At 49.5% G+C, this 27,220-nt stretch overlaps 1 protein-coding gene across 1 annotated transcript in view; it reads right to left on the bottom strand.

Moving 5' to 3' along the window:
- The window catches only part of scgn (secretagogin, EF-hand calcium binding protein), a 58,877-nt gene extending 32,568 nt beyond the window's left edge, over positions 1-26,309 (bottom strand). Inside the window, exons 1-2 of the mRNA XM_078426900.1 lie at positions 26,153-26,309; positions 12,350-12,420 (exon numbers count right to left, since the gene is read on the bottom strand). Of these exons, the coding sequence (XP_078283026.1) occupies positions 12,350-12,420; positions 26,153-26,225 (144 nt within the window). The 5' untranslated portion in view covers positions 26,226-26,309. The remainder of the gene's footprint in view (positions 1-12,349; positions 12,421-26,152) is intronic.
- Between the last annotated feature and the right edge of the window lie 911 nt (positions 26,310-27,220).

The following is a 27,220-nucleotide window of genomic DNA, read 5'->3' as shown; positions in this document are numbered from 1 at the left end:
CTTTCTTCACTGCCTGCTCTACCTGCATGTTTACTTTCAGTGACTGAAATGTGTACCTGACATACGATGCATAAATTAATTAGCTAGTCAGTATTAATTTAGACAACCCAATGAAACAAATTGGAACAATTTTTAAAACAGAATAAAGTGCAAGTAGGTCCGTGCCGGTTCACTGTGCGATGTGACCATCTGGCTCAGCAGGACCGGTTCATAGCAGCCATGGCCCTGGGGATGAAGCTGTTCCTGAGTCTGGAGGTTCGGGCGTAGAAGGCCGAGAGGTATAGATGATGATGCGGAGAGATTAAGAACAACGAATGAAAGATATGCAAAGAAGTAACGACGATAAAGGAAACAGGCCATTGTTTGTTGTTTGTTGGGTGAAAACGAGAAGCTGGTGCGACTTGGGTGGGGGAGGGATGGAGAGAGGGAGGGAATGCCGGGGCTACCTGAAGTTAGAGAATTCAATATCCACACCACTGGGCTGTAAGCCAATTTGCGTTTAGCCTCACTCTGGCAGTGGAGAAGACCAAGGACAGAAGGGTCAGTGTGGGAATGGGAAGGAGAATTAATGTGTTTCGCAACCGGGAGATCAGGTGGCACAGCGGTAGAGTTGCTGCCTTACAGCGAATGCAGCGCCGGAGACCCAGGTTCGATTCTGACTGCGGGCGCCGTCTGTACGGAGTTTGTACGTTCTCCCCATGACCTGCGTGGGTTTTCTCCGAGACTTTCGATTTCCTCCCACACTCCAAAGACGTACAGGTTTGTAGGTTAACTGACTGGGTAAATGTAAAACAAAATTGTCCCTAGTGTGTATAGGGCAGTGTTAATGTGCGGGGATCGCTGGGCGGCACGGACTCGGTGGGCCGAAGGGCCTGTTTCCGCGCTGTATCTCTAAATCTAAAAAAATAAAAAATCAGGTAGGGAACTCCCTCAACCAAAAGGCTGTGGATTGCTGGGTTAGGTGGAATTCACTAAATTAAGATTAGAGATGTGAGTTATCTTAAGGCATTAAGTAACAGTGAACAAAAATCAGCGTGCAAAAACTGGTGAATTGCTTTTGCAGTGATGGAGTCATAGAGTGATACAGCATGGAAACAGGCCCTTCGGCCCAACTTACCCACACTGACCAACATGTCCCATCTACACTAATCCCACCTGCCCGCATTTGGCCCATGTCCCTCCACACCTGTCCTATCCATGTACCTGTCTAACTGTTTCTTAAATGTTGGGATAGTCCCTGCCTCAACTACCTCCTCTGGGAGCTTGTTCCATATATCCACCACCCTTTGCGTGAAAAAGTTACCCCTCAGATTCCTATTAAATAAACCTTGCTATTGAGGGCGTGCAGCGTAGATTTACTAGGTTAATTCCCGGAATGGCGGGACTGTCATATGTTGAAAGACTGGAGCGACTAGGCTTGTGTACACTGGAATTTAGAAGGATGAGAGGGGATCTTATCGAAACGTATAAGATTATTAAGGGGTTGGACACGTTAAAGGCAGGAAATATGTTCCCAATGTTGGGGGAGTCCAGAACCAGGGGTCACAGTTTAAGAATAAGGGGTAGGCTATTTAGAACTGAGATGAGGAAAAACTTTTTCAGTCAGAGAGTTGTGAATCTGTGGAATTCTCTGCCTCAGAAGGCAGTGGAGGCCAATTCTCTGAATACATTCAAGAGAGAGTTAGATAGAGCTCCTAAGGTTAGCGGAGTCAGGGGGTATGGGGAGAAGGCAGGAACTGGGTACTGATTGAGAATGATCAGCCATGATCACTTTGAATGGCGGTGCTGGCTCGAAGGGCCGAATGGCCTCCTCCTGCACCTATTGTCTATTGTCTAAATCTTTTCCCCTTCACCTTGAACCTATGTCCTCTGGTCCTTGATTCACCTACTCTGGGCAAGAGACTCGATGCGCTATTCCTGATTTTATACACCTCTATAAGATCACTCACTGCACAACTTCCTGCCCTCCAAGGAATAGAGTCCCAGCCTGCTCAACCTCTCCCTGTAGCTCAGACCATCTAGTCCTGGCTACATCCACAGTACCCTTTCCAGCTTGACAACATCTTTCCTACAGCATGGTGCCCAGAACCGAACACAATACTCTAAATGCAGCCTCACCAACGTCTTACACAACTGCCACATGACCTCCCAATTTCTATACTCATGAGGGGAATTGACAGGGTGGATGCCCCACATGGTTTTGGGCGGCACGGTGGCGCAGCGGTAGAGTTGCCGCCTTACAGCGAATGTAGCGCCGGAGACCCGGGTTCGATCCCGACTACGGGCGCCGTCTGTACGGAGTTTGTACGTTCTCCCCGTGACCTGCGTGGGTTTTCTCCGGGATCTTCGGTTTCCTCCCACACTCCAAAGACGTGCAGGTTTGTAGGTTAATAGGCTTGGTAAATGTAAAAATTGTCCCTAGTGGGTGTTGGATAGTGTTAATGCGCAGGGATCGCTGGTCGGAATAAAGTCCCAGCCTGCCCAATCTCTTCCTATAGCATTCCCTCTCAACTTAAACCTATGACCTCTGGTTCTTGACTCCCCTACCCTGCCTACCAGTCCAAATGTCTTTTAAATTGTGTTATAGTCCCTGCCTCAACTACCTCCTCTGGCAGTTCGTTCCATGTACCCACCACCTTCCGTGTGAAAAAGTTGCCCCTCAAGTAAAACATGGGTAAAAGACCCATTCACCCTATCAGTTCACTCATGATTTTATATATCTCTATGATATCACCCTCAGGTGGGGTTGCCAACTGTCCCGTAATAGGCAGGACATGCTATATTTTGGGTTTAATTGGTTTTTCCCGTACGGGACCGCCCTTGTCCCCTATTAGGCCTGGGGGGGGGCACTGTAGGACTGGACGCTGTAGGCCCGGACAGTGTAGGCCCGGACAGTGTAGGCCCGGACAGTGTAGGCCCGGACAGTGTAGGCCCGGACAGTGTAGGCCCGGACAGTGTAGGCCCGGACAGTGTAGGCCCGCACAGTGTAGGTCCGGAGGCCCGGGCGCCGCCAAACGGAGGTTGCGTAGCAACCCGCCTCCCGGCCCTGCCCGGGTGGCCGCCGTTGGTGGAGCGGGAGCACATGGCCGCTGGCTGGGTGAGGTCACGTGGGGCTGGCTGGGTGACGTCACCTTGTCCCTTACGTGGGAGTGAGATAGTTGGCAACCCCTACCCTCAGCCTCCAATGTATGTTGCCTGGTCCTCGATTCCCCTACCTTGCAATTAGTTATAGAATAATCATTTTTCAGCTGATGGTGAATTAAACTTAAAAGGTGGATGGACCTTACTTTGGTCTTTATTCCCAAGGTTTTTATTTTAACCTACAGGCCAAATTCATTTATTTAAAATAAACCAGTTAACTCGGTTGTCTTGAACTGAGTAAAAGGCAGAAGGGAAAGGGCCAAGATTGATAGCAATCAAAAACCAAAATCAAATTATGAAGCAAATCGACCCAGCTGGAAATGGGATATTTCTAAGAGTAAATGGGTGGCCAGGGTTATTGTGTACGGTCATGGGTGGAGTTAAAATCCAGCTAATGCATCAGCAAAATCTCATTTTAGCTTGATAATGGGATCCAAATAACACAATTACCGCATCACAACCTGCTCACGATTCTTCCAGTTGCTCCCAAGAGCATTGACTATCACCAGCTGGCAGAAGCTCTGGAAGTATAGAGTCATACAGCATGTGCAGTTTTGGTCTCCAAATTTGTGGAAGGATATTCTTGCTATTGAGGGCGTGCAGCGTAGGTTTACTAGGTTAATTCCCGGAATGGCGGGACCATCATATGTTGAAAGACTGGAGCGACTAGGCTTGTATACACTGGAATTTAGAAGGATGAGAGGGGATCTTATCGAAACGTATAAGATTATTAAGGGGTTGGACACGTTAGAGGCAGGAAACATGTTCCCAATGTTGGGGGGGTCCAGAACAAGGGGCCACAGTTTAAGAATAAGGGGTAGGCCATTTAGAACTGAGATGAGGAAAAAAAAATTCAGTCAGAGAGTTGTGAATCTGTGGAATTCGCTGCCTCAGAAGACAGTGGAGGCCAAGTCTCTGAATGCATTCAAGAGAGAGCTGGATAGAGCTCTTAAGGATAGCGGAGTCAGTGGGTATGGGGAGAAGACAGGAACGGGGTACTGATTGAGAATGATCAGCCATGATCACATTGAATGGCGGTGCTGGCTCGAAGGGCCGAATGGCCTCCTCCTGCACCTATTGTCTATTGTCTATTGAAACAGACTCTTTGGCCCAACTTGCCCACGCCCCGACCAAGGTGCCCCGTCTACACTCGCCCCACCTGCCTGCGTTCCACCCCGAACTGTGATGTCAGCCGCACAATTCTCACAGTAAAAAGCCCATCGGTCCATCGCATCCCTGCCACACAGCTTGGAAACAGGCCCTTCTGCCCAACCTGCCCATGCCGACCACGGTGGAGCGTCGCTGCCTTACAGCGCTTGCAGTGCCAGAGACCAGGGTTCGATCCTGACTATGGGTGCTTGTCTGTATGGAGTTTGTATCTTTACAGTGGTTTAGCTTAGAGATACAGCGCGGAAACAGGCCCTTCGGCCCAACGGGTCCGCGCCGACCAGCGATCCCCGCACACTAACACTATCCTACACCCACTAGGGACAATTTTTCCATTTACCCAGCCGATTAACCTACAAACCTGTAGGCACCTCTTTGGAGTCTCCATAGACAATGGACAATAGACAATAGGTGCAGGAGTAGGCCATTCGGCCCTTTGAGCCAGCACCGCCATTCAATGTGATCATGGCTGATCGTTCTCAATCAGTACCCCGTTCCTGCCTTCTCCCCATACCCCCTGACTCAGCTATCCTTCAGAGCTCTATCTAGCTCTCTCTTGAATGCTCATCGCATGCTCAAGCTATTTCCACCTCATCTTAGAATATAAATACAGGGATGTAATGCCGAGGCTCTATAAGGCATTTGTCAGACCGCATTTGGAGTACTGTGAGCAGTTTTGGGCCCCGCATCTGAGGAAGGATGTGCTGGCTCTGGAGAGGGTCCAGAGGAGATTTACAAGAATGATCCCAGGAATGAGTTGGGTTAACGTATGATGAGCGTTTGTTGGCACTGGGCCTGTACTCGCTGGAGTTTAGAAGGTTGAAACTTACAGAATAATGAAAGGCCCGGATAGAGTGGATGTGGAGAGGATGTTTCCACTGGTGGGAGAGTCTAGGACCAGAGGCCACAGCTTCAGAATTGAATGGCGCTTTTTTAGAAAGGAGGTGAGGAGGAACATCTTTAGTCAGAGGGTGGTGAATCTGAGGAATTCTTTGCCACAGAAGGCTGTGGAGGCCGAGTCAATGGATATTTTTAGATTTTAGATTTTAGATTTAGATTTTAGATTTAGAGATACAGCGCAGAAACAGGCCCTTCGGCCCACCGGGTCCGCGCCGCCCAGCGATCCCCGCACATTAACACTATCCTACACCCACTAGGGACAATTTTTACATTTTACCCAGCCAATTAACCTACAAACCTGCACGTCTTTGGAGTGCGGGAGGAAACCGAAGATCTCGGAGAAAACCCACGCAGGTCACGGGGAGAACGTACAAACTCCGTACAGACGGCGCCCGTAGTCAGGATCGAACCCGAGTCTCCGGCGCTGCATTTGCTGTAAGGCAGCAACTCTACCGCTGCGCCACCGTGCCGCTCAGAGGTTAAGCTGGAGGTTGACAGATTCTTGATTAGTACGGGTGTCAGGGGGTTATGGGGAGAAGGCAGGAGAATGGGGCTGAGAGGGAGAGATAGATCAGCCATGATTGAAATGGCGGAGTAGACTCGATGGGCCGAATGGCCTAATTCTGCTCCTATCACTTACGGCCTTGCAGGCTCCCTTTACGCCTGGCTCCCTGCTTGAAATCAATGAATTTATTCTCCTTTTTGTTGTGTGTTTTGTAGCAACTTATTCAGAGATATGTCCACTGAGATGGGACGTGTTATGAAAATCTGCATGGTGCCAATTTGTTGCTTCAGTGGGGCATTCATCATTTTTGATGTTTAATATCGTCAACAAAATTGCATTGACCAATGAAAAGGAACATGAACGAAGCGCTTGCCACGGTAAAATAATCACTCACAATGTTATTTTGTGGTTAGACTGGCGCAAATGATTAACTGTGCGGCTCGGTGGCGCAGCTGGTAGAGTTGCTGCCTCACAGCGCCAGAGACCCGGGTTCCATCCCGACTACGGGGGGCTGCCCGTACGGAGTTTGCACGTTCTCCCCGTGACCTGCGTGGGTTTTCTCCAAGATCTTCGGAGGAAACATAGAAACATAGAAACATAGAAAATAGGTGCAGGAGTAGGCCATTCGGCCCTTCGAGCCTGCACCGCCATTCAATATGATCATGGCTGATCATCCAGCTCAGTATCCCGTACCTGCCTTCTCTCCATACCCCCTGATCCCTTTAGGCACAAGGGCCACATCTAACTCCCTCTTAAATATAGCCAATGAACTGGCCTCAACTACCTTCTGTGGCAGAGAATTCCACAGACTCACCACTCTCTGTGTGAAGAAATGTTTTCTCATCTCGGTCCTAAAAGACTTCCCCCTTATCCTTAAGATGTGACCCCTGGTTCTGGACTTCCCCAAGATCGGGAACAATCTTCCCGCATCTAGCCTCTCCAACCCCTTAAGAATTTTATATGTTTCCATAAGATCCCCCCTCAGTCTTCTAAATTCCAGCGAGTACAAGCCAAGTCTATCCAGTCTTTCTTCACATGAAAGTCCTGCCATCCCAGGGATCAATCTGGCGAACCTTCTCTGTACTCCCTCTAAGGCTAGAATGTCTTTCCTCAGATTAGGAGACCAAAACTGTATGCAATAGATCGGGTAGATGCGCAGAGTCTCTTACCAGGAGGCGGGGAATCGAGAACCAGAGGACAGAGGTTTAAGGTGGGGGGGGGGAACATTTAATAGGAATCTGAGGGGTAACTTTTTCACATAAAGGGCGGTGGGTGTATGGAATGAGGTAGTTAAGGCAGGTACTATTGTAATGTTTAAAAATCCATGTAAGCAGGTGCATTGATGGGACAAGTTTAGAGGGATATGGGCCAAGTGCAGGCAGGTGGGACTAGTGTAGATGGGACAAGTAAATATAGATGAGGAAGATGTGGCTTAATGGGCCGAATGGCCAAATTCTGCTCCTATGACTGATGAACATGATCTTATAAGAAGGGTGGTAAAAGGATCCTAGTTCTCTCTGGTTTAGGGTTGCCAACCGTCCCGTATTAGCCGGGACATCCCGTATTTTGGGCTAAATTTGTTTGTCCTGTACGGGGCTGCCCTTGTCCGGTATTAGGCCCGGGGGGCGCCGTAGGCCCGGACACCGTAGGCCTGGTGGCCGCTGTAGGCCCGGACAGTGTAGGCTAATGGAGTGTGTTCGGGGAGCGGGGCAGTTCGGGGAGCGGGAGCATGTGGGCCCCATTGGTGGAGCGGGAGCACGTGGGCGCTGGCTGGGTGAAGGCACGCGGGGCACTATGCAGTGACGAGATCTTTTGTCCCTTATTTGGGAGTGAGAAAGTTGGCAACCCTAGTCTGGCCTATCACTGATTTCTGACAAGTGCAATATTTTGCCTTCGTATAAAGTTTGATTTTTCTCCCAAGTTGTTATGGTAATCACGTGAAAGAAACACAGGCAAGCAATTAACACAAACTAGATAAGAAAGCTGTAGCAATCATTCAAAGACAACACATGTGCAATTTATATTTGAGCAATCTTCCTGACAAAAACCAGACCTGAAAGGAAATTAGCTTGGAGCTACTGATTAAGGAGCTTTAAAGATAAAGTAGTGTGGCACAATGTTGCAGCCAGAAAAGCTGCTGCCTCTTGCGAGATAGAAACATAGACAATAAGTGCAGGACAATATAGACAATAGACAATAGACAATAGGTGCAGGAGTAGGCCATTCGGCCCTTCAAGCCAGCACCGCCATTCCATATGATCATGGCTGATCATCCAAAATCAGTACCCCGTTCCTGCTTTCTCCCCATATCCCTTGATTCCGTTAGCCGTCAGAGCTCTATCTAACTCTCTCTTGAAAACATCCAGTGAATTCCACTGCCTTCTGTGGCAGAGAATTCCACAGATTCACAACTCTCTGGGTGAAAAAGCTTTTACTCATCTCAGTCCAAAATGGCCTTCTCCTTATTCTTACACTGTGACCCCTGGTTCTGGACTTCCTCCAACATTGGGAACATTGTTCCTGCATCTAGACTGTCCAATCCCTTAAGAATTTGATATGTTTATATGATTCTGTAAGATCCCCTCTCATCCTTCTAAATTCCAGTGAATACAAGCCCAGTCGATCCACAGGTTTAATCCCGACCTCTGGTTTAGTATAGATAGACACAAAATGCTGGATTAGCTCAGCGGGACAGGCAGTATCTCTGGAGAGAAGGAATGTGTGACGTTTCGAGTCGAGACTCTTCTTCAGAACTTTTCTTTTTAAAAACTGCAGTCGTGGTAGAAACGGAGGGCTTTAAGGCCTTCCTGGTGGGGGAGGGAGGTGTCTAGGGTTGCCAACTTTCTCACTCCCAAACAAGGGACAAAGGGTGACATCACCGCCCCGCGCCCCACGTGACCTCATCCAGCCAGTGGCCACGTGCTCCCGCTCCACCAATGGCGGCCGCCCGGGCCGGGAGGCGGGTTGCTATGCAACTTCCGGTAGGTGGCGCCCATGCCTCCAGGCCTACAGTGTCCGATACAAGCAATCTCCCAGATGTTCTAGTGGCCAGAGATCCTCGGGTGACAGAGGAACTGAAGGAAATCCACATTAAGCAGGAAATGGTGTTGGGTAGACTGATGGGACTAAAGGCTGATAAATCCCCAGGGCCTGATGGTCTGCATCCCAAGGTACTTAAGGAGGTGGCGCGAGAAATTGTGGACGCATTGGTGATCATTTTCCAATGTTCTATAGATTCAGGATCAGTTCCTGTGGATTGGAGGGTAGCTAATGTTATCCCACTTTTTAAGAAAGGAGGGAGAGAGAAAATGGGAAATTATAGACCAGTTAGTCTGACATCAGTGGTGGGGAAGATGCTGGAGTCAATTATAAAAGGCGAAATTGCTGAGCATTTGGATAGTAGTAACAGGATCGTTCCGAGTCAGCATGGATTTACGAAGGGGAAATAATGCTTGACTAATCTTCTGGAATTCTTTGAGGATGTAACTAGGAAAATTGACAGGGGAGAGCCGGTGGATGTGGTGTACCTTGACTTTCAGAAAGCCTTCGACAAGGTTCCACATAGGAGATTAGTGGGCAAAATTAGAGCACATGGTATTGGAGGTAGGGTACTGACATGGATAGAAAATTGGTTGACAGACAGAAAGCAAAGAGTGGGGATAAATGGGACCCTTTCAGAATGGCAGGCTGTAACTAGTGGGGTACCGCAAGGCTCGGTGCTGGGATCTATTGTCCTGTTGTCTATTGAAAGGGGTGAAGTTTAAAGGGGTTTTGTAGGGTCAAGATTGTTTTTTTCCACACAGAGTGCCTGGGGTTGTGGTTTTTAGCTTAGAGATACAGCGTGGAAACAGGCCCCTTCGGCCCACCGGGTCCGCGCCGACCAGCGATCCCTGCACGTTAACCTATACCCGCTAGGGCAAAGGTTCCCTACTTGTGGTAAATTTTTCCCCCGGGGGGGTAAACTTCACCCACCATTATTGTTATTTAACTTAAAATAATAACGTTAAAAACAGTATTTTAAAATTTACCCTTTGTCGGTTGCTTTATTGTGGTAGAAGTGTAAACTCAAACTACTGAACAAAACAGGGTGGGGGTAAATTAACTTTCAAAAAGTTGCCAGGGGTCAATGGGATGAATAAGGTTGGGAACCCCTGGTCTGGGGACAATTTTTTTACATTTAGATTTTTTTTAGAGATTCAGAATTGAAGGGCGCTTTTTTAGAAAGGAGGTGAGGAGGATCACCTTTAGTCAGAGGGTGGTGAATCTGAGGAATTCTTTGCCGCAGAAGGCTGTGGAGGCCGAGTCAATGGATATTTTTAGATTTTAGATTTAGATTTTAGATTTAGAGATACAGCGCAGAAACAGGCCCTTCGGCCCATCGGGTCCGCGCCGCCCAGCGATCCCCGCACACTAACACCATCCTACACACACTAGGGACAATTTTTACATTTTACCCAGTCAATTAACCTACATACCTGTACGTCTTTGGAGTGTGGGAGGAAACCGAGCCAAGCCAATTTCCCTACAAACAAACTTGTACGTCTTTGGAGCGCGGGAGGAAACCGAAGATCTCGGAGAAAACCCCACGCAGGTCACGGGGAGAACGTACAAACTCCGTACAGACGGCGCCCGTGGTCGGGATCGAACGCGGGTCTCCGGCGCTGCAGTCGCTGTCAGGCGGCGACTCTACCGCTGCGCCACCGTGACAGCCGTGCGTGAGTGGGGGGCAGATACGATAGTGGTTGTCAAGAGACTCTGTGCGTCTGCCCGGTCTGTTCCTCCCGTGACCTTGTGCACCTCTGTAAGGCCATGATGCAATGCTATAATGCATCTCTCCCGAAAACTAGATTACACTCTTGTCTAAAAGTCAAAAACGTGACCTCTCTGCCTGAGGCAGCAATAGCCATGACAGAAAGTGTAATCTGATATTCCGCATCAACCGTGCTCAGAACGTTTTACACCAAATCTGCGGCTCAGCTCAACGGGTGCCCCACTGGGAGTTGTCAATTCAATCCTTCAAACTCAATCACTTATTTTGTCTGCCTTCTTCTCTGCTCCGAGAAAAGACCAGCAAGAACAGCTTGAATATTTATTACCTCAGCCTGAATATAAATGTCACCTTCCTCTGCCTGGAATGCATAAACCACAAACAGTTCAGTTTAGTTTAGTTGGCACACTCCAAAAACGTACAACAACTTTGGTTGGACAAAACCCACGCAGGTCAATAGACAATAGACAATAGGTGCAGGAGTAGGCCATTCGGCCCTTTGAGCCAGCACCGCCATTCAATGTGATCATGGCTGATCATTCTCAATCAGTACCCCGTTCCTGCCTTCTCCCCGTACCCCCTGACTCCGCTATCCTTAAGAGCTCTATCCAGCTCTCTCTTGAATGCATTCAGAGAATTGGCCTCCACTGACTTCTGAGGCAGAGAATTCCACAGATTCAGAACTCTCTGACTGAAAAAGTTTTTCCTCATCTCAGTTCTAAATGGCCTACCCCTTATTCCACGGGGAGAACGTACAAACTCCGTACAGATGGCGCCCGTAGTCGGGATGGAACGCGGGTCTCCGTTCCCACACTGATCTCTCTCTTTCTCCCCCCTCCCCGTCCCTCGTCATCCTGCTAGTTTAACTGTTCATATCCCTTTGTCATCACCGCGTGGACGCAAACAGAAAGCTTTTCACTGTACCTCGCCACACACGACAATGAACTAAACTAAGCAACAATGGATCATTGTGGGCTCCACCTTCGCTTGCTCATGGGTTCTGGCTCTGACTTGTTCTGCATCGCTTCATACCTCGAGTGCCCATTCCGCCTGACCAATCCCAGCCATGAGTGGGTTAACCTATGACGAGCTTTTGTCGGCACTGGGCCTGTACTCGCTGGAGTTTAGAAGGATGAGGGGGGACTTCATTGAAACATACAGAATAGTGAAAGGCTTGGATAGAGTGAATGTGGAGAGGATGTTTCCGCTGGTGGGAGAGTCTAGGACCAGAGGTCACAGCCTCAGGATTAAAGGACGTTCCTTTAGGAAGGAGATGAGGAGGAATTTCTTCAGTCAGAGGGTGGTGAATCTGTGGAATTCTTTGCCACAGAAGGCCGTGGAGGCCAAGTCAGTGGATATTTTTGAGGCAGAGATAGATAGATTTGTGATTAGTGCGGGTGTCAGAGTTTATGGGGAGAAGGCAGGAGAATAGGGTTAGGAGGGAGAGATAGATCGGCCGTGATTGAATGGCGGAGTAGACTTGATGGGCCGAATGGCCTAATTCTGCTTCCTATCACTTATCCAGAACCAGGGGCCACAGTTTAAGAATAAGGGGTAGGCCATTTAGAACGGAGATGAGGAAAAATGTTTTCCAGTCAGAGAGTTGTGAATCTATGGAATTCTCTGCCTCAGAAGGCAGTGGAGGCCAATTCTCTGAATGCATTCAAGAGAGAGCGAGATAGAGCTCTTAAGGATAGCGGAGTCAGGGGGTATGGGGAGAAGGCAGGAACGGGGTACTGATTGAGAATGATCAGCCATGATCACATTGAATGGCGGTGCGTACAGGCTCGAAGGGCCGAATGGCCTCCTCCTGCACCTATTGTCTGTTGACCTTATGGCCCTATCGCCCAATGAGGACGAACACTCACCTCAGTACCAAGTTTCTTCATCAGGTGGAGAAAGAAGTCGTCCAGTTCTTTGCCTTCAATATATCCATTGTCTAGGCAGAGTTGAACAGAGAGAGAATGGTTTACAGAGGCACAGAATAAGGGGCAAAGACAGCAAAATAAACCACTTTCGAGAAAGTCTCCGCGATGAACCTTTGCTACGATATAAAGGAACAATGAACTGCAGCAGGTCGGTATTTACACACGTTAAGGCCATCCGTAAAGCCCAAGATGGTAAAAAATAAATACTAGAGGGCAGAGCTTTAAGGTTTGGTTTAGTTTAGCGACACAGCTCGAAAACAGGCCCTTCGGCCCACCATGTCCGCGCCGACCAGCGATCCCCACACAGGCAGCACGGTGGCGCAGCGGTAGAGTTGCTGCCTTACAGCGCCGGAGTCCCGGGTTCGATCCCGGGCGCTGTCTGTACGGAGTTTGTACGTTCTCCCCGTGACCCGCGTGGGTTTCTCCGAGATCTTCGGTTTCCTCCCACACTCCAAAGACGTGCAGGTTTGTAGGTTAATTGGCTGGGTGTAAGTGTAAATTGCCTCTAGTTTGGGTCAGACAGTGTTAACGTGCAGGGATCGCTGGTCGGCGCGGGCTAGGTGGGCCGAAGGGCCTGTTACCGCGCTGTATCTCTAAACTAAACTAACACTATCCGACAAACACCGGGGACAATTTGTGCCTTTTTACGTGGCCGGTTAGCCCACAAACCTGTACATCTTTGGAGGGTGGGAGGAAACCGGAGATGGGGAGAACGTAGGTCACGAGGAGAACGTACAAACTCCGTGCAGACAAGCGCCCATGGTCGGGATCGAACCTGGGTCTCTATCGCTGTGAGGCAGCAACTCTACTGCTGCCTTGCCACCATGCTGCCGGTGACAATAGACAATAGGTGCAGGAGTAGGCCATTCGGCCCTTCGAGCCAGCACCGCCATTCAATGTGATCATGGCTGATCATTCTCAATCAGTACCCCGTTCCTGCCTTCTCCCCATACCCCCTGACTCCGCTATCCTTAAGAGCTCTATCGAGCTCTCTCTTGAATGCATTCAGACAATTGGCTTCCACTGCCTTCTGAGGCAGAGAATTCCACAGATTCACAACTCTCTGACTGAAAAAGTTTTTCCTCATCTCAGTTCTAAATGGCCTACCCCTTATTCTTAAACTGTGGCCCCTGGCTCTGGACTCCCCCAACATTGGGAACACGTTTCCTGCCTCTAACGTGTCCAACCCCTTAATAATCTTATACGTTTAGGGACAGGCAAAGTTTAATCAAGAAGTGCAGGACAAAGCTTAGTTTTTCCACACAGGGTAGTGAGTGGCTGGAATGCACTGCCAGGGGTAGTGGTGGACCCAGATATGTTAGTGGCACCTAAGAGCCTTTTGGATAGGCACATGGATTATAGAGGGATATCCCTGGAGTATGTGCAGGCAGATAAGAGTTGGACTTGGCATTATATTCAGCACAGACATTGCGGGCCGAAGGGCCTGTTCACGTGCTGTACCGGTCCATGAAACCAGGTGGCGCAGCGGTAGAGTTGCTGCCTTGTAGCACATGCAGCGCTGGAGACCCGGGTTCCATCCCGACTACGGGCGCTGTCTGCGCGGAGTTTGCACGTTCTCCCCGTGACCTGCGTGGGTTTTCTACGCGATCTTCGGTTTTCTTCCACACTCCAAAGACGTGCAGGTTTGTAGGTAAATTAGCTTGGCGGAAGTGTTAATTGTCCCTGGTGTGTGTAGGATAGTGTTAGTGTGCGGGGATCGCTGGTCGGCGCGGACTTGGTGGGCCGAAGGGCCTGTTTCCGCGCTGCATCTATAAACTAAACTAAATCTCTTCAACCGCTTGCATGGTTAGTCAGAGTTTGAAGGGACTCAGGTGTTGTAATGCAAGGGTTAAAAAAAGCTGCCAGAGGAGGTAATTCAATAGACAATAGGTGCAGGAGGAGGCCATTCGGCCCTTCGAGCCAGCACCGCCATTCAATGTGATCATGGCTGATCATTCTCAATCAGTACCCCGTTCCTGCCTTCTCCCCATACCCCCTGACTCTGCTATCCTTAAGAGCTCTATCTAGCTCTCTCTTGAATGCATTCAGAGAATTGGCCTCCACTGCCTTCTGAGGCAGAGAATTCCACAGATTCACAACTCTCTGACTGAAAAAGTTTTTCCTCATCTCAGTTCTAAATGGCCTACCCCTTATTCTTAAACTGTGGCCCCTTGTTCTGGACTCCCCCAACATTGGGAACATGTTTCCTGCCTCTAACGTGTCCAACCCCTTAATAATCTTATACGTTTCGATAAGATACAGGCTGGGACTACCCCGACGTTTAAGAAACATTTGGACAGGTACATGGATAGGACAGGTTTGGAGGGATATGGACCAAACGCAGGCAGGTGGGACTCGTGTAGCTGGGACATGTTGGCCGGTGTGGGCAAGTTGGGCCGAAGGGCCTGTTTCCACGCTGTATCACTCTCTGACTCTGTGACTCTGTGTCAGCTAAAATGGAGTTGTCAGCTAAATTTGCAGCGCCACATTTTAATCCCTGCTTAGGAAAGCAAGTAGATGTTTTGGAAGGATGATTAGACTAACTCAAAGGGAACAGTAAATCATGAGGCCGCCTGTGAGGTCACTGAGATAAGCTTTGCTTTCCCAGAGACATCCCAGACCAGCTCGGAGTCTGACATGACACATGACTCACGCTAATCTGCTACCAAGGAGGATGACCCATTTTGACAAGTAGTCAACTGTGGTTCTTAGGGATAACGTTATTATATAAGTGCATGCTTCCACCACCAGAGAGAACTTCCACCAGAGAGGGGGGAAGGAGGGGGGGGGGGGGGGGGGGGGGGGGGGGGGGGGAGAGAGAGACACACAGGGACAGAGAGAGGGGCAGACAGAGAGACAGAGAGACAGAGAGAGACAGACAGAGAGAGAGAGGCAGAGAGAGAGAGGCAGAGAGAGAGAGGCAGAGAGAGAGGCAGAGAGAGGGGCAGAGAGAGGGGCAGAGAGAGGGGCAGAGAGAGGGGCAGAGAGAGGGGCAGAGAGAGAGGGGCAGAGAGAGAGGGACAGAGAGAGAGGGACAGAGAGAGAGGGACAGAGAGAGAGGGACAGAGAGAGAGGGACAGAGAGAGAGGGACAGAGAGAGAGGGACAGAGAGAGAGGGACAGAGAGAGAGGGACAGAGAGAGAGGGACAGAGAGAGAGGGACAGAGAGAGAGGGACAGAGAGAGAGGGACAGAGAGAGAGGGACAGAGAGAGAGGGACAGAGAGAGAGGGACAGAGAGAGAGGGACAGAGAGAGAGGGACAGAGAGAGAGGGACAGAGAGAGAGGGACAGAGAGAGAGGGACAGAGAGAGAGGGACAGAGAGAGAGGGACAGAGAGAGAGGGACAGAGAGAGAGGGACAGAGAGAGAGGGACAGAGAGAGAGGGACAGAGAGAGAGGGACAGAGAGAGAGGGACAGAGAGAGAGGGACAGAGAGAGAGGGACAGAGAGAGAGGGGCAGAGAGAGAGGGGCAGAGAGAGAGGGGCAGAGAGAGAGGGGCAGAGAGAGAGGGGCAGAGAGAGAGAGAGGCAGAGAGAGAGGCAGAGAGAGAGGCAGAGAGAGAGGCAGAGAGAGAGGCAGAGAGAGAGGCAGAGAGAGAGGCAGAGAGAGAGGCAGAGAGAGAGGCAGAGAGAGAGGCAGAGAGAGAGGCAGAGAGAGAGGCAGAGAGAGAGGCAGAGAGAGAGGCAGAGAGAGAGGCAGAGAGAGAGGCAGAGAGAGAGGCAGAGAGAGAGGCAGAGAGAGAGGCAGAGAGAGAGGCAGAGAGAGAGGCAGAGAGAGAGGCAGAGAGAGAGGCAGAGAGAGAGGCAGAGAGAGAGGCAGAGAGAGAGGCAGAGAGAGAGGCAGAGAGAGAGGCAGAGAGAGAGGCAGAGAGAGAGGCAGAGAGAGAGGCAGAGAGAGGCAGAGAGAGGCAGAGAGAGGCAGAGAGAGGCAGAGAGAGGCAGAGAGAGGCAGAGAGAGGCAGAGAGAGGCAGAGAGAGGCAGAGAGAGGCAGAGAGAGGCAGAGAGAGGCAGAGAGAGGCAGAGAGAGAGAGACAGACAGAGACAGAGATAGAGAGATAGAGACAGAGACAGAAAGAGAGAGAGAGATACACAGAGGGACACAATACAATACAATACAATACAATATATCTTTATTGTTATTGTACCCAGGGGTACAACGAGATTGGGAATGCGCCTCCCATATGATGCAATATACACACAGACATATACACACAGAGACACACACACACACAGAGACAGAGAGGGAGACAGGAACTTTTTGGATAGTTGATAGATTCCCTGTATTTTACGTATTTTGCCTTAAAAATTGTAAATTCTGCTTCTCAGGATGTGATTTCTCCTTTCATTCATTCATTCATTCATTCATTCATTCATTCATTCATTCATTCATTGATCCAAATCGTTGTTTCATGCATATATTTAGTTACAGGAGTCAAGAGTGTGTAATTGCTGGAGCTGCGATCGGCACAAGCACTGTGGGCCGAAGGGCCTGTTTCTGTGCTGTACTGTTGTGTGGTCAATGCCATATGACCACAGAACAATGAAATTCTTACTTGCTACAGCATAGCATGCCTGTAAACATCTTACACACACATAATGTCTAAAAAACAAAGAAATATCTAATAAACAAAGAAAATCATTAAAGTAATAAACACATTATTAGTGCAAAAAAAAACCCCTCCAGGTTCTTAATATTACCAAAGACAGGGCAGAGACGTTCGTAGATGAGGTTAGTGTTGTGCAGCGTTCAATAGACAATAGGTGCCGGAGTAGGCCATTCGGCCCTTCAATGTGATCATGGCTGATCATTCACAATCAGTACCCCGTTCCTGCCTTCTCCCCATACCCCCTGACTCCGCTATCCTTAAGAGCTCTATCTACCTCTCTCTTGAAAGCATCCAGAGAATTGGCCTCCACTGCCTTCTGAGGCAGAGAATTCCACAGATTCACAACTCTCTGAGTGAAAAAGTTTTTCCTCATCTCCGTTCTAAATGGCCTACCCCTTATTCTTAAACTGTGGCCTCTGGTTCTGGACTCCCCCAACATTGGGAACATGTTTCCTGCCTCTAACGTGTCCAACCCCTTAAAAATCTTATATGTTTCGATAAGATCCCCTCTCATCCTGCTAAATTCCAGTGTATACAAGCCTGGTCGCTCCAGTCTTTCAACATATGACAGTCCAGCCATTCCGGGAATTAACCTAGTGAACCTACGCTGCACGCCCTCAATAGCAAGAATGTCCTTCCTCAAATTAGCACGCTGCAAAAAGCTTTTCTCTGTGACAATAAACTCAACCCAAACTACTTTGTCTGAAAGCCCCTCTTGAGTAGTGTTGTAATTCTGCGTGGTTGCACAATAGTGAGCACAAGGACACGGAGAAGGTCAGGAGGAGTGACTGCTCAATGATGGTGCAGCATGCCACACTATAATGCAGGGAAGCCTTGAATGGTGCATTCAGTGCACTGAATGGAAACTAATCAGCCCTCCGTCAAACAATAGCTGCCGTGATGCCAGTATCCATGCCGTGGAGATGAAAAGAATCCTTCAACATCACTGAATACACTTTAAAATGACGTTAAATCCCGAGGGTATCACAAAATGCCGGAGTAACTCAGTTTCGTTTCGCTCAACACCTTCGCTCAGTCCGCCTTAACCAACCTGATCTCCCGGTGGCTGAGCACCTCAACTCCCCCTCCCACTCCCAGTCTGACCTTTCTGTCATGGGCCTCCTCCAGTGCCACAGTGAGTCCCACCGCAAATTGGAGGAACAGCACCTCATATTTCGCCTGGGCAGCTTGCAGCCTAGCGGTATCATATCATATATATACAGCCGGAAACAGGCCTTTTCGTCCCTCCAAGTCCGTGCCGCCCAGCGATCCCCGTACATTAACACTATCCTACACCCACTAGGGACAATTTTTACATTTACCCAGCCAATTAACCTACATACCTGTACGTCTATGAACATTGACTTCTCCAACTTTAGATTGTTCCTCTGTCCCTCTCTTCCCCTCCCCCTTCCCAGTTCTCCCTCTATCTTCCTGTCTCCACCTATATCCTTCCTTTGTCTCGCCCCCCTGACATCAGTCTGAAGAAGGGTCTCGACCCGAAACGTCACCCATTCCTTCTCTCCTGAGATGCTGCCTGACCTGCTGAGTTACTCCAGCATTTCGTGGAGTAACTCAGCAGGTCAGGCAGAATCTCCGGAGAGAAGGAACGGGTGACGTTTCGGGTTGAGAAGTCATTGAGCAGTCTTCTTCAGACTGACGGTGGAAATCTAGAGGGTGGCGGGTGTACGGAGCCAGCTGCCGAAGGAGGGAGTTGAGGTAGTCAGGGACTATCGCAACGTTTAAGAAGCAGTTAGACAGGCACATGGACAGGACAGGTTTGGAGGGATACGGGCCAAGCTCGGGCAGGTGGGACCAGTGGGGCTGGGACATGTTGGCCAGTGTGGGCAGGTTGGGCCGAAGGGCCCGTTCCCACACTTTGCGACTCTATACCTTGTGGAAACAGGCCCTTCTGCCCGCACCTACCAACATGCCCCAGTGACGCTAGTCCCACCTTCCTGCGTTTGGCCCACATCCCTCTAAATCTGTCCTATCCATGTGCCTGTTGTAAGGTCATGAGTAATGGGAGCAGAATTAGGCCATTCGGCCCATCAAGTCTACTCCATCATTCAATCATGGCTGATTTGCCTCCTAACCCCATTTCCGTGCCTTCTCCCCATTGCCCCGTACTAATCAAGAATCTATCTATCTCTGCTTTAAAAATATCCAGTCTAAATGTTTCTTAAACATTACGATAGTCCCTGCCTCAACTACCTCCTCTGGCAGCTCGTTCCATACACCCACCACACTTTGTGTGAAAAAGTTACCCCTCAGGTTCCTATTGAATCATTCCCCCCTTCACCTTAGACGTATGTCCTCTGGTTCTCGATTCCCCTACTCTGGGCAAGAGACTCTGTGGGTCTGCCCTCCCATTCCCAGTCTGACCTTTCTGTCATGGGCCTCCTCCAGTGCCATAGTGAGGCCCACCGGAAATTGGAGGAGCAGCACCTCATATTTCGCCTGGGCAGCTTGCAGCCCAGCGGTATGTACATTGACTTCACCAACTTTAGATAGTTCATCTGTCCCTCTCTTCCCCTCCCCCTTCCCAGTTCTCCCTCTATCTTCCTGTCTCCACCTATATCCTTCCTTTGTCCCGCCCCTCTGACATCAGTCTGAAGAAGGGTCTCGACCCGAAACGTCACCCATTCCTTCTCTCCCGAGATGCTGCCTGACCTGCTGAGTTACTCCAGCATTTTGTGAATAAATACCTTCGATTTGTACCAGCATCTATAGTTATTTTCTTACACTGTGCGTCTACCCGATCTATTCCTCTCATGATTTTAGCCACCACTATAAGATCACCCCTCATCCTCCTGCGCTCCAAGGAATAGAGTCCCAGCCTGCTCAACCTCTCCCTGTAGCTCAGGCCCTCGAGTGCTGGCAACATCCTCGTAAATCTTCTCTGAACACTTTCCAGCTAAACTAAATTAAACTAGTACGCAAACAAAATCTTTTTTGACTTTTTCTCGGCACACGTGGCAATAAGAAAACTAGAGGCACGAAACATGTTCCCAATGTTGGGGGAGTCCAGAACAAGGGGCCACAATTTAAGCATAAGGGGTAGGCCATTTAGAACGGAGATGAGGAAAAACTTTTTCAGTCAGAGAGTTGTGAATCTATGGAATTCTCTGCCTCAGAAGGCAGTGGAGGCCAATTCTCTGAATGCATTCAAGAGAGAGCTAGATAGAGCTCTTAAGGATAGCGGAGTCAGGGGGTACGGGGAGAAGGCAGGAACGGGGTACTGATTGAGAATGATCAGCCATGATCACATTGAATGGCGGTGCTGGCTTGAAGGGCCGAATGGCCTCCTCCTGCACCTATTGTTTATTGTCTATAAAACCAAGAAAAATAAAATATTTGTTTTATCATTGTTCAGGTCAGTTTAGTTTATTGTCACATGTACAGTGAAAAGCTTTTATTGCGTGCAGTCAGCGGAAAGACAATGGGTGACGTTTCAGGTCGAGACACCTCGTCTCAAGAAGGGTCTCGTCCCGAAACGTCATCCACTCCTTCTCTCCGGAGATGCTGCCTGTCCCGCTGAGTTACTCCGGCTTTTTGTGTCTATCTTCGGTTTAAACCAGCAGCTGCTGTTCCTTCTTACACAGCCGAAAGACAATCCATGATTACAATCGAGCCATTACAGTGTAGATACACGATAAGGGAATAAATAGCATTTTTAGTGCAAGATAAAGCCAGCAAAGTGCGATCAAGCATAGTCCGAGTGTCACCAACGAGGTAGATAGACAATAGACAATAGGTGCAGGAGGAGGCCATTCAGCCCTTCGAGCCAGCACCGCCATTCAATGTGATCATGGCTGATCATTCTCAATCTGTACCCCGTTCCTGCCTTCTCCCCATACCCCCCGACTCCGCTATCCTTCAGAGCTCTATCCACTACTAATGATAGTAGTTCAGCACTGCTCTCTGGTTGTGGTAGGATAGAAACATAGAAAATAGGTGCAGGAGTAGGCCATTCGGCCCTTCGAGCCTGCACCGCCATTCAATATGATCATGGCTGATCATCCAACTCAGTATCCCGTACCTGCCTTCTCTCCATACCCCCTGATCCCTTTAGCCACAAGGGCCACATCTAACTCCCTCTTAAATATAGCCAATGAACTGGCTTCAACTACCTTCTGTGGCAGAGAATTCCACAGACTCACCACTCTCTGTGTGAAGAAATGTTTTCTCATCTCGGTCCTAAAAGACTTCCCCCTTATCCTTAAGCTGCGACCCCTGGTTCTGGACTTCCCCAACATCGGGAACAATCTTCCCGCATCTAGCCTCTCCAACCCCTTAAGAATTTTATATGTTTCAATAAGGTCCCCCCTCAATCTTCTAAATTCCAGCGAGTACAAGCCCAGTCCATCCAGTCTTTCTTCATATGAAAGCCCTGCCATCCCAGGGATCAATCTGGTGAACCTTCTCTGTACTCCCTCGGGGGGAGGGGGGAGAAGAGGGAGTGGCCAGGGTAGGGACTCGTCTGCAATGTTTCAGCATTTTACAAAACGATCGCTCAGGTTACAGTCTGTGGGTTGGAGTAGCTGTCTGTTTGCTTTGGGTCATTAGCTCTCCTTGTACATTACAGCCTGCATATGGGAACGAATCATTCATTCGACGCATTGACCGGGTTTATTTGTTAACATGTCCCACCTGGCTCTACACTGTTTAAACACTTCACAACACCACCAAGCCATCTGGCACCATGATATGTGGGCTGTCAAAAGACCAGCTTCCATTATGTTACAGAGACGAGACACGCAGGGAAGAGGTCGGGAAATTACAATGATAAGATCATAAGTGAGAGGAGCAGAATCAGGCCATTCGGCCCATCCAGTCTTCCCCGCCCTTCCACCATGGCCAATCTATCTCACCTTCCTAGCCCCATCCTCCTGTCTTCCCCTGGAGGACTCTTACTAATCAAGAATCTATCTATTTTAGCTGTCTATCAGTTTAAACCAGCATCAGCAGTTCCAGAACCAGGGGCCACAGTCTTAGAATAAAGAGGAGGCCATTTAAAACTGAGGTGAGCAAGGAGCTTTTTCACCCAGAGAGTTGTGAATTTGTGGGATTCTCCGCCACAGAGGTCAGTGGAGGCCAAATCACTGGATGGATTTAAGAGAGAGTTAGATAGAGCTCTGGGGGCTAGTGGAATCAAGGGATATGGGGAGAAGGCAGGCACGGGTTATTGATTGTGGACGATCAGCCATGATCACAATGAATGGCGGTGCTGGCTCGAAGGGCCGAATGGCCTCCTCCTGCACCTATTTTCTATGTTTCTATGTTTCTGACAACATCTGCCCATCGATCTATGTATCTCTCTCTATCTCTGCCTTAAAAATATCCATTGACTTGGCCTCGGCAGTGAATTCCACAGATTCACCACCCTCTGACTAAAGAAATTCCTCCTCATCTCCTTCCTAAAGGAACTTCCCTCAATTCTGAGGCTGTGACTCTCCCACCAGTGGAAACATCCTCTCCACATCCACTCTATCCAGGCCTTTCACAATTCTGTAAGTTTCAATGAGGTCCCCCCTCATCCCCCTAAACTCCAGCGAGTACAGGCCCAGTGCCGACAAACGCTCATCATATGTTAACCCACTCATTCCTGGGATCGTTCTCGTAAACCTCCTCTGGACCCTCTCCAGAGCCAGCACATCCTTCCTCAGGTACGGGGCCCAAAATTGCTCACAGTTCTCCAAATGTGGCCTGACCAGTGCCTTGTAGAGCCTCAGCATTACATCCCTGTTTTTGTATTCTAGTCCTCTTGGAATAAATGCTAGCAGCCATAGAGTGATACAGCGTGGAAACAGGCCCTTCGGCCCAACTTGCCCATACCGACCAACATGTCCCATCTACACTAGTCCCACCTGCCTGCGTCTGGCCCATATCCCTCTAAACCTGTCTGAATTCTGTGGAATTCTGTGCCTCAGAAGGCAGTGGAGGCCAATTCTCTGAATGCATTCAAGAGAGAGCTAGGTAGGGCTCTTAAGGATAGCGGAGTCAGGGGGTATGGGGAGAAGGCAGGAACGGGGGTACTGATTGAGAATGATCAGCCCATGATCACATTGAATGGAGGTGCTGGCTCGAAGGGCCGAATGGCCTCCTCCTGCACCTATTGTCTATTGTCTATTGATCCATGTACCTGACTACATGTTTCTTAGATGTTGGGTGAGTCTGGGACCAGAGGTCACAGCCTCACAATTAAAGGGCGCTCTTTTTAGAAAGGGGGTGAGGAGGAACTTCTTTAGTCAGAGGGTGGTGAATCTGTGGAACCCATTGCCACAGAGGGCTGTGGAGGCCAAGTCAGTGGATATTTTTAAGGCAGAGATAGACAGATTCTTGATTAGAACGGGTGTCAAGGGTTACGGGGAGAAGGCAGGAAAATGGGGTTTAGGAGGCTGAGATCAGCCGTGATTGAATGGCGGAGTGGACTCGATGGGCCGAATGGCCTAATTCTACTCCTATGACTTGTGCACTGGAGGTGATACTACCTAAGGGTTGGGGCGAATCTGTTTCTATTGCAGTAGGCTCTGAGGTAGTTGAGGTGGGAAGTGTTTAGCTTGGATGTACATATCAAGGGACTGTTGACAAGGAATTGTAGGAAGGAACTGCAGATGCCGGTTTAAAACCAAAGAGGCTGGAGTAACTCAGCGGGGCGGGAGGCATCTCTGGAGAGAAGGAACAGGGGACGTTTTTGGGGTCGAGACCCTTCTGCAGACCAACGGTCAGGGGAAAGCGGAATGAGAGATATGGACAGTACTTCGAAGAAGTGGGCGGCACGGTGGCGCAGCGGTAGAGTTGCTGCCTCTCAGCGAATGCAGCGCTGGAGACCCGGGTTCCATCCCGACTACGGGTGCTGTCTGTACGGAGTTTGCACGTTCAGGGGGTATGGGGAGAAGGCAGGAACGGGGGTACTGATTGAGAATGATCAGCCATGATCACATTGAATGGCGGTGCTGGCTCGAAGGCCGAATGACCTCCTCATGCACCTATTGTCTATTGTCCCACACTCCAAAGACCTACAGGTTCCCTCTCACCCTGAAAGAAGGGGCTCGACCCGAAACCCGGCCCCTATACTTCTCTCCAGAGATGCTGCCTGTCTCTGTTGAGTTACTCCAGCTAGCAAGGGAGTTTTGAAGTGCAGGGCGACTGAGAGACTGGTAGGAACAACAGGGATTTCTCTGTTATAATCACAATTTAATTTGGTTGAATCTATCCAAAAACAGCTGGAAAAAACCCCCCACATAATCGCAACGTGGTGAAGATAGATACAATATCTTGAGATAACATAATGCTGGAGTAACTCAGCGGGTCAGGCAGCATCTCTGGAGAGAAGGAATGGGTGACGATTCGGGTCGAGACCCTTCTTCAGACCGAGAGTCAGGGGAGAGGAAGCCTAGAGACACGGAAGGGTAAGGTGTGAAAACGACAGATCAAAGCGGATGCTGATAAGGAAATATTGAATATTTCATTATTAGCTGAGGGGAAGCTGACAACGAAGGCATACAAAGGGAAATATTTAATCAGGACAGTGGAATTAGTCGGGGAACTAGGATGGGGTGGGGGGGAGAGAGAGAGGGAGGAAGGGAGAGATGAGGGGGAGAGGGGGGAGAGGGGGGAGAGGGGGAGAGGGGGAGAGGGGGAGAGGGGAGAGGGGGAGAGGGGGAGAGGGGGAGAGGGGGAGAGGGGGAGAGGGGGAGAGGGGGAGAGGGGGAGAGGGGAGAGGGGGAGAGGGGGAGAGGGGGAGAGGGGGAGAGGGGGAGAGGGGGAGAGGGGGAGAGGGGGAGAGGGGGAGAGGGGGAGAGGGGGAGAGGGGAGAGGGGGAGAGGGGGAGAGGGGGAGAGGGGGAGAGGGGGAGAGGGGGAGAGGGGAGAGGGGGGAGAGGGGGAGAGGGGGAGAGGGGAGAGGGGGAGAGGGGGAGAGGGAGAGAGAGAGCAAGGGTTGCTTGAAGTTAGAGAAATCAATATCTATAGGGCTGGGTTGTAAGCTGCCCAAGTTACTCCGGCATTTTGTGTCTATCTTCCTACTCATTCACACTGAAATGATGCATCTTAATAAAGCATGGTAGAATTGGGCGATAGAAAGGAACAGCGTGCTCACCGATTTAACAGCCCACCCGTTTTTGTTCTAAACGTAGATACAAGGAACTTGTCTGAAGAAGGGTCTCGACCTGAAACGTCACCCATTTCTTCTCTCCCGAGATGCTGCCTGACCCGCTGAGTTACTCCAGCATTTGTGAATAAATCGATTTTGTACAGCATCTGCAGTTATTTTCTGATACAAGAAACTACTGGCTGGTTTAATATAAAAGAGGACACAAAGTGCTGGAGTAACTCAGCGGGTCAGGCAGCATCTCTGAAGGCGGTCTGAACTGTTCTGGACATTTTTAAACCTCTAGTCTCTCTGCCTCTCTCCCTCTCCCCCCTGTCTCTCAGTCTGCAGAAAACCCTGAACGTCACCCATTCCTTCTCTCCAGAGATGCTGACCGACCCGCTGAGTTACTCCAGCATTTTGTGGTGCCTCTCTCTGGAGCACATGAATAGGTAGGTGGCCCTTCTTCAGACTCACAACAGATCCTTGCCAGGCTACTATTAGTCCTTTCCGAACCATCGAGGAACCCAATCTCAATTGAAAGCATGCGTGCACAACCTTGAAAATTAAATTTGCATTGAAATAAAGACAATTTAAATTACTTTCCAGAGTTTTCACACAAACACAGACACACACACACACACAAACACACACACACACACACAAACACGCGCACACACACGCACACGCACACACACACACACAAAGACACACACAAACACAAACACACAAACAGAAACACACAGAGACACACACAGACACAAACACACACACACACAGAGACACACACACAGACACAAACACACACACATGTACACACACACATGTACACACACACAAACACACACACACACACAAACACACACGCACAAACACACACGCACAAACACACACAAACACGCACACACACGCACAAACACACACGCACACACACACACACACACACAAATCACTCCTGCATTAAATCACACCGTTCTGAACGGGCATTTCTTTGTGATTTTTGTTTTTGCATTAAATAAAAATGTAAACAAAAAATCGGTTACCATCAGCGTCAAAGCGTTGCCAAATCCGCAGAAATCCGACGGCGTCTAAGTTTTCGAAGAAAGGACTGTCCATGGTGCTGACGGAGAGGGGCGAAGAAAAGTTTTTGCAGACGCTGGCTGGCTCTCTCTCTCTCTCTCTCTCTCTCTCTCTCTCTCTCTCTCTCTGCGGGCGAGCGTGATTGGGAAACCTCCTCTGTCAGAGACACAGTTAAAATAAGAGCCCAACACTGCCCCTCAGTCTGCCCTTTAACACCTTCGCTCTGCATGACTTGCTCCCAAGCTCCCCAGCTCCTCCCCCGACCCCACTCATCCAATTGAACGGTGCATCCAGTCCAGTACACTCTGACTGCAAAGTCAACCAGCAGAGTCTGCATTGAATACCATGTTCGGAATAACAACTCAGCCCCAGGCTCCAATGTCTCAATGAGACAGTTTGGGTCCCAATGTCTCCGAGACAGAGTGCTGGAGTAACTCAGCGGGTCAGGCAGCATCTCTGGAGAACATGGATAGGTGACGTTTCACAGAGTGCTGGAGTAACTCAGCGGGTCAGGCAGCATAGACACATAGACACATAGACACATAGAAAATAGGTGCAGGAGTAGGCCATTCGACCCTTCGAGCCTGCACCCACCGCCATTCAATATGATCATGGCTGATCATCCAACTCAGTATCCCGTACCTGCCTTCTCTCCATACCCCCTGATCCCTTTAGCCACAAGGGCCACATCTAACTCCTCTTAAATATAGCCAATGAACTGGCCTCAACTACCTTCTGTGGCAGAGAATTCCACAGATTCACCACTCTCTGTGTGAAAAAAAAACTTTCTCATCTCGGTCCTAAAAGACTTCCCCCTTATCCTTAAACTGTGACTCCTTTTTCTGGACTTCCCCAACATCGGGAACAATCTTCTTGCATCTAGCCTGTCCAACCCCTTAAGAATTTTGTAAGTTTCTATAAAATCCCCCCTCATTCTTCTAAATTCCAGCGAGTACAAGCCGAGTCTATCCAGTCTTTCTTCATATGAAAGTCAGTTCAATGAGTCATTTTGAGTCCCAATGTCTCTGAGA

The sequence above is a fragment of the Rhinoraja longicauda genome, chromosome 2 (assembly GCF_053455715.1).
Source record: "Rhinoraja longicauda isolate Sanriku21f chromosome 2, sRhiLon1.1, whole genome shotgun sequence".
In the NCBI taxonomy this organism is placed as follows: domain Eukaryota; kingdom Metazoa; phylum Chordata; class Chondrichthyes; order Rajiformes; family Arhynchobatidae; genus Rhinoraja; species Rhinoraja longicauda.
Note: the sequence above shows the minus strand (reverse complement) of the source record. Positions and strands in the feature narration are given on the sequence as shown.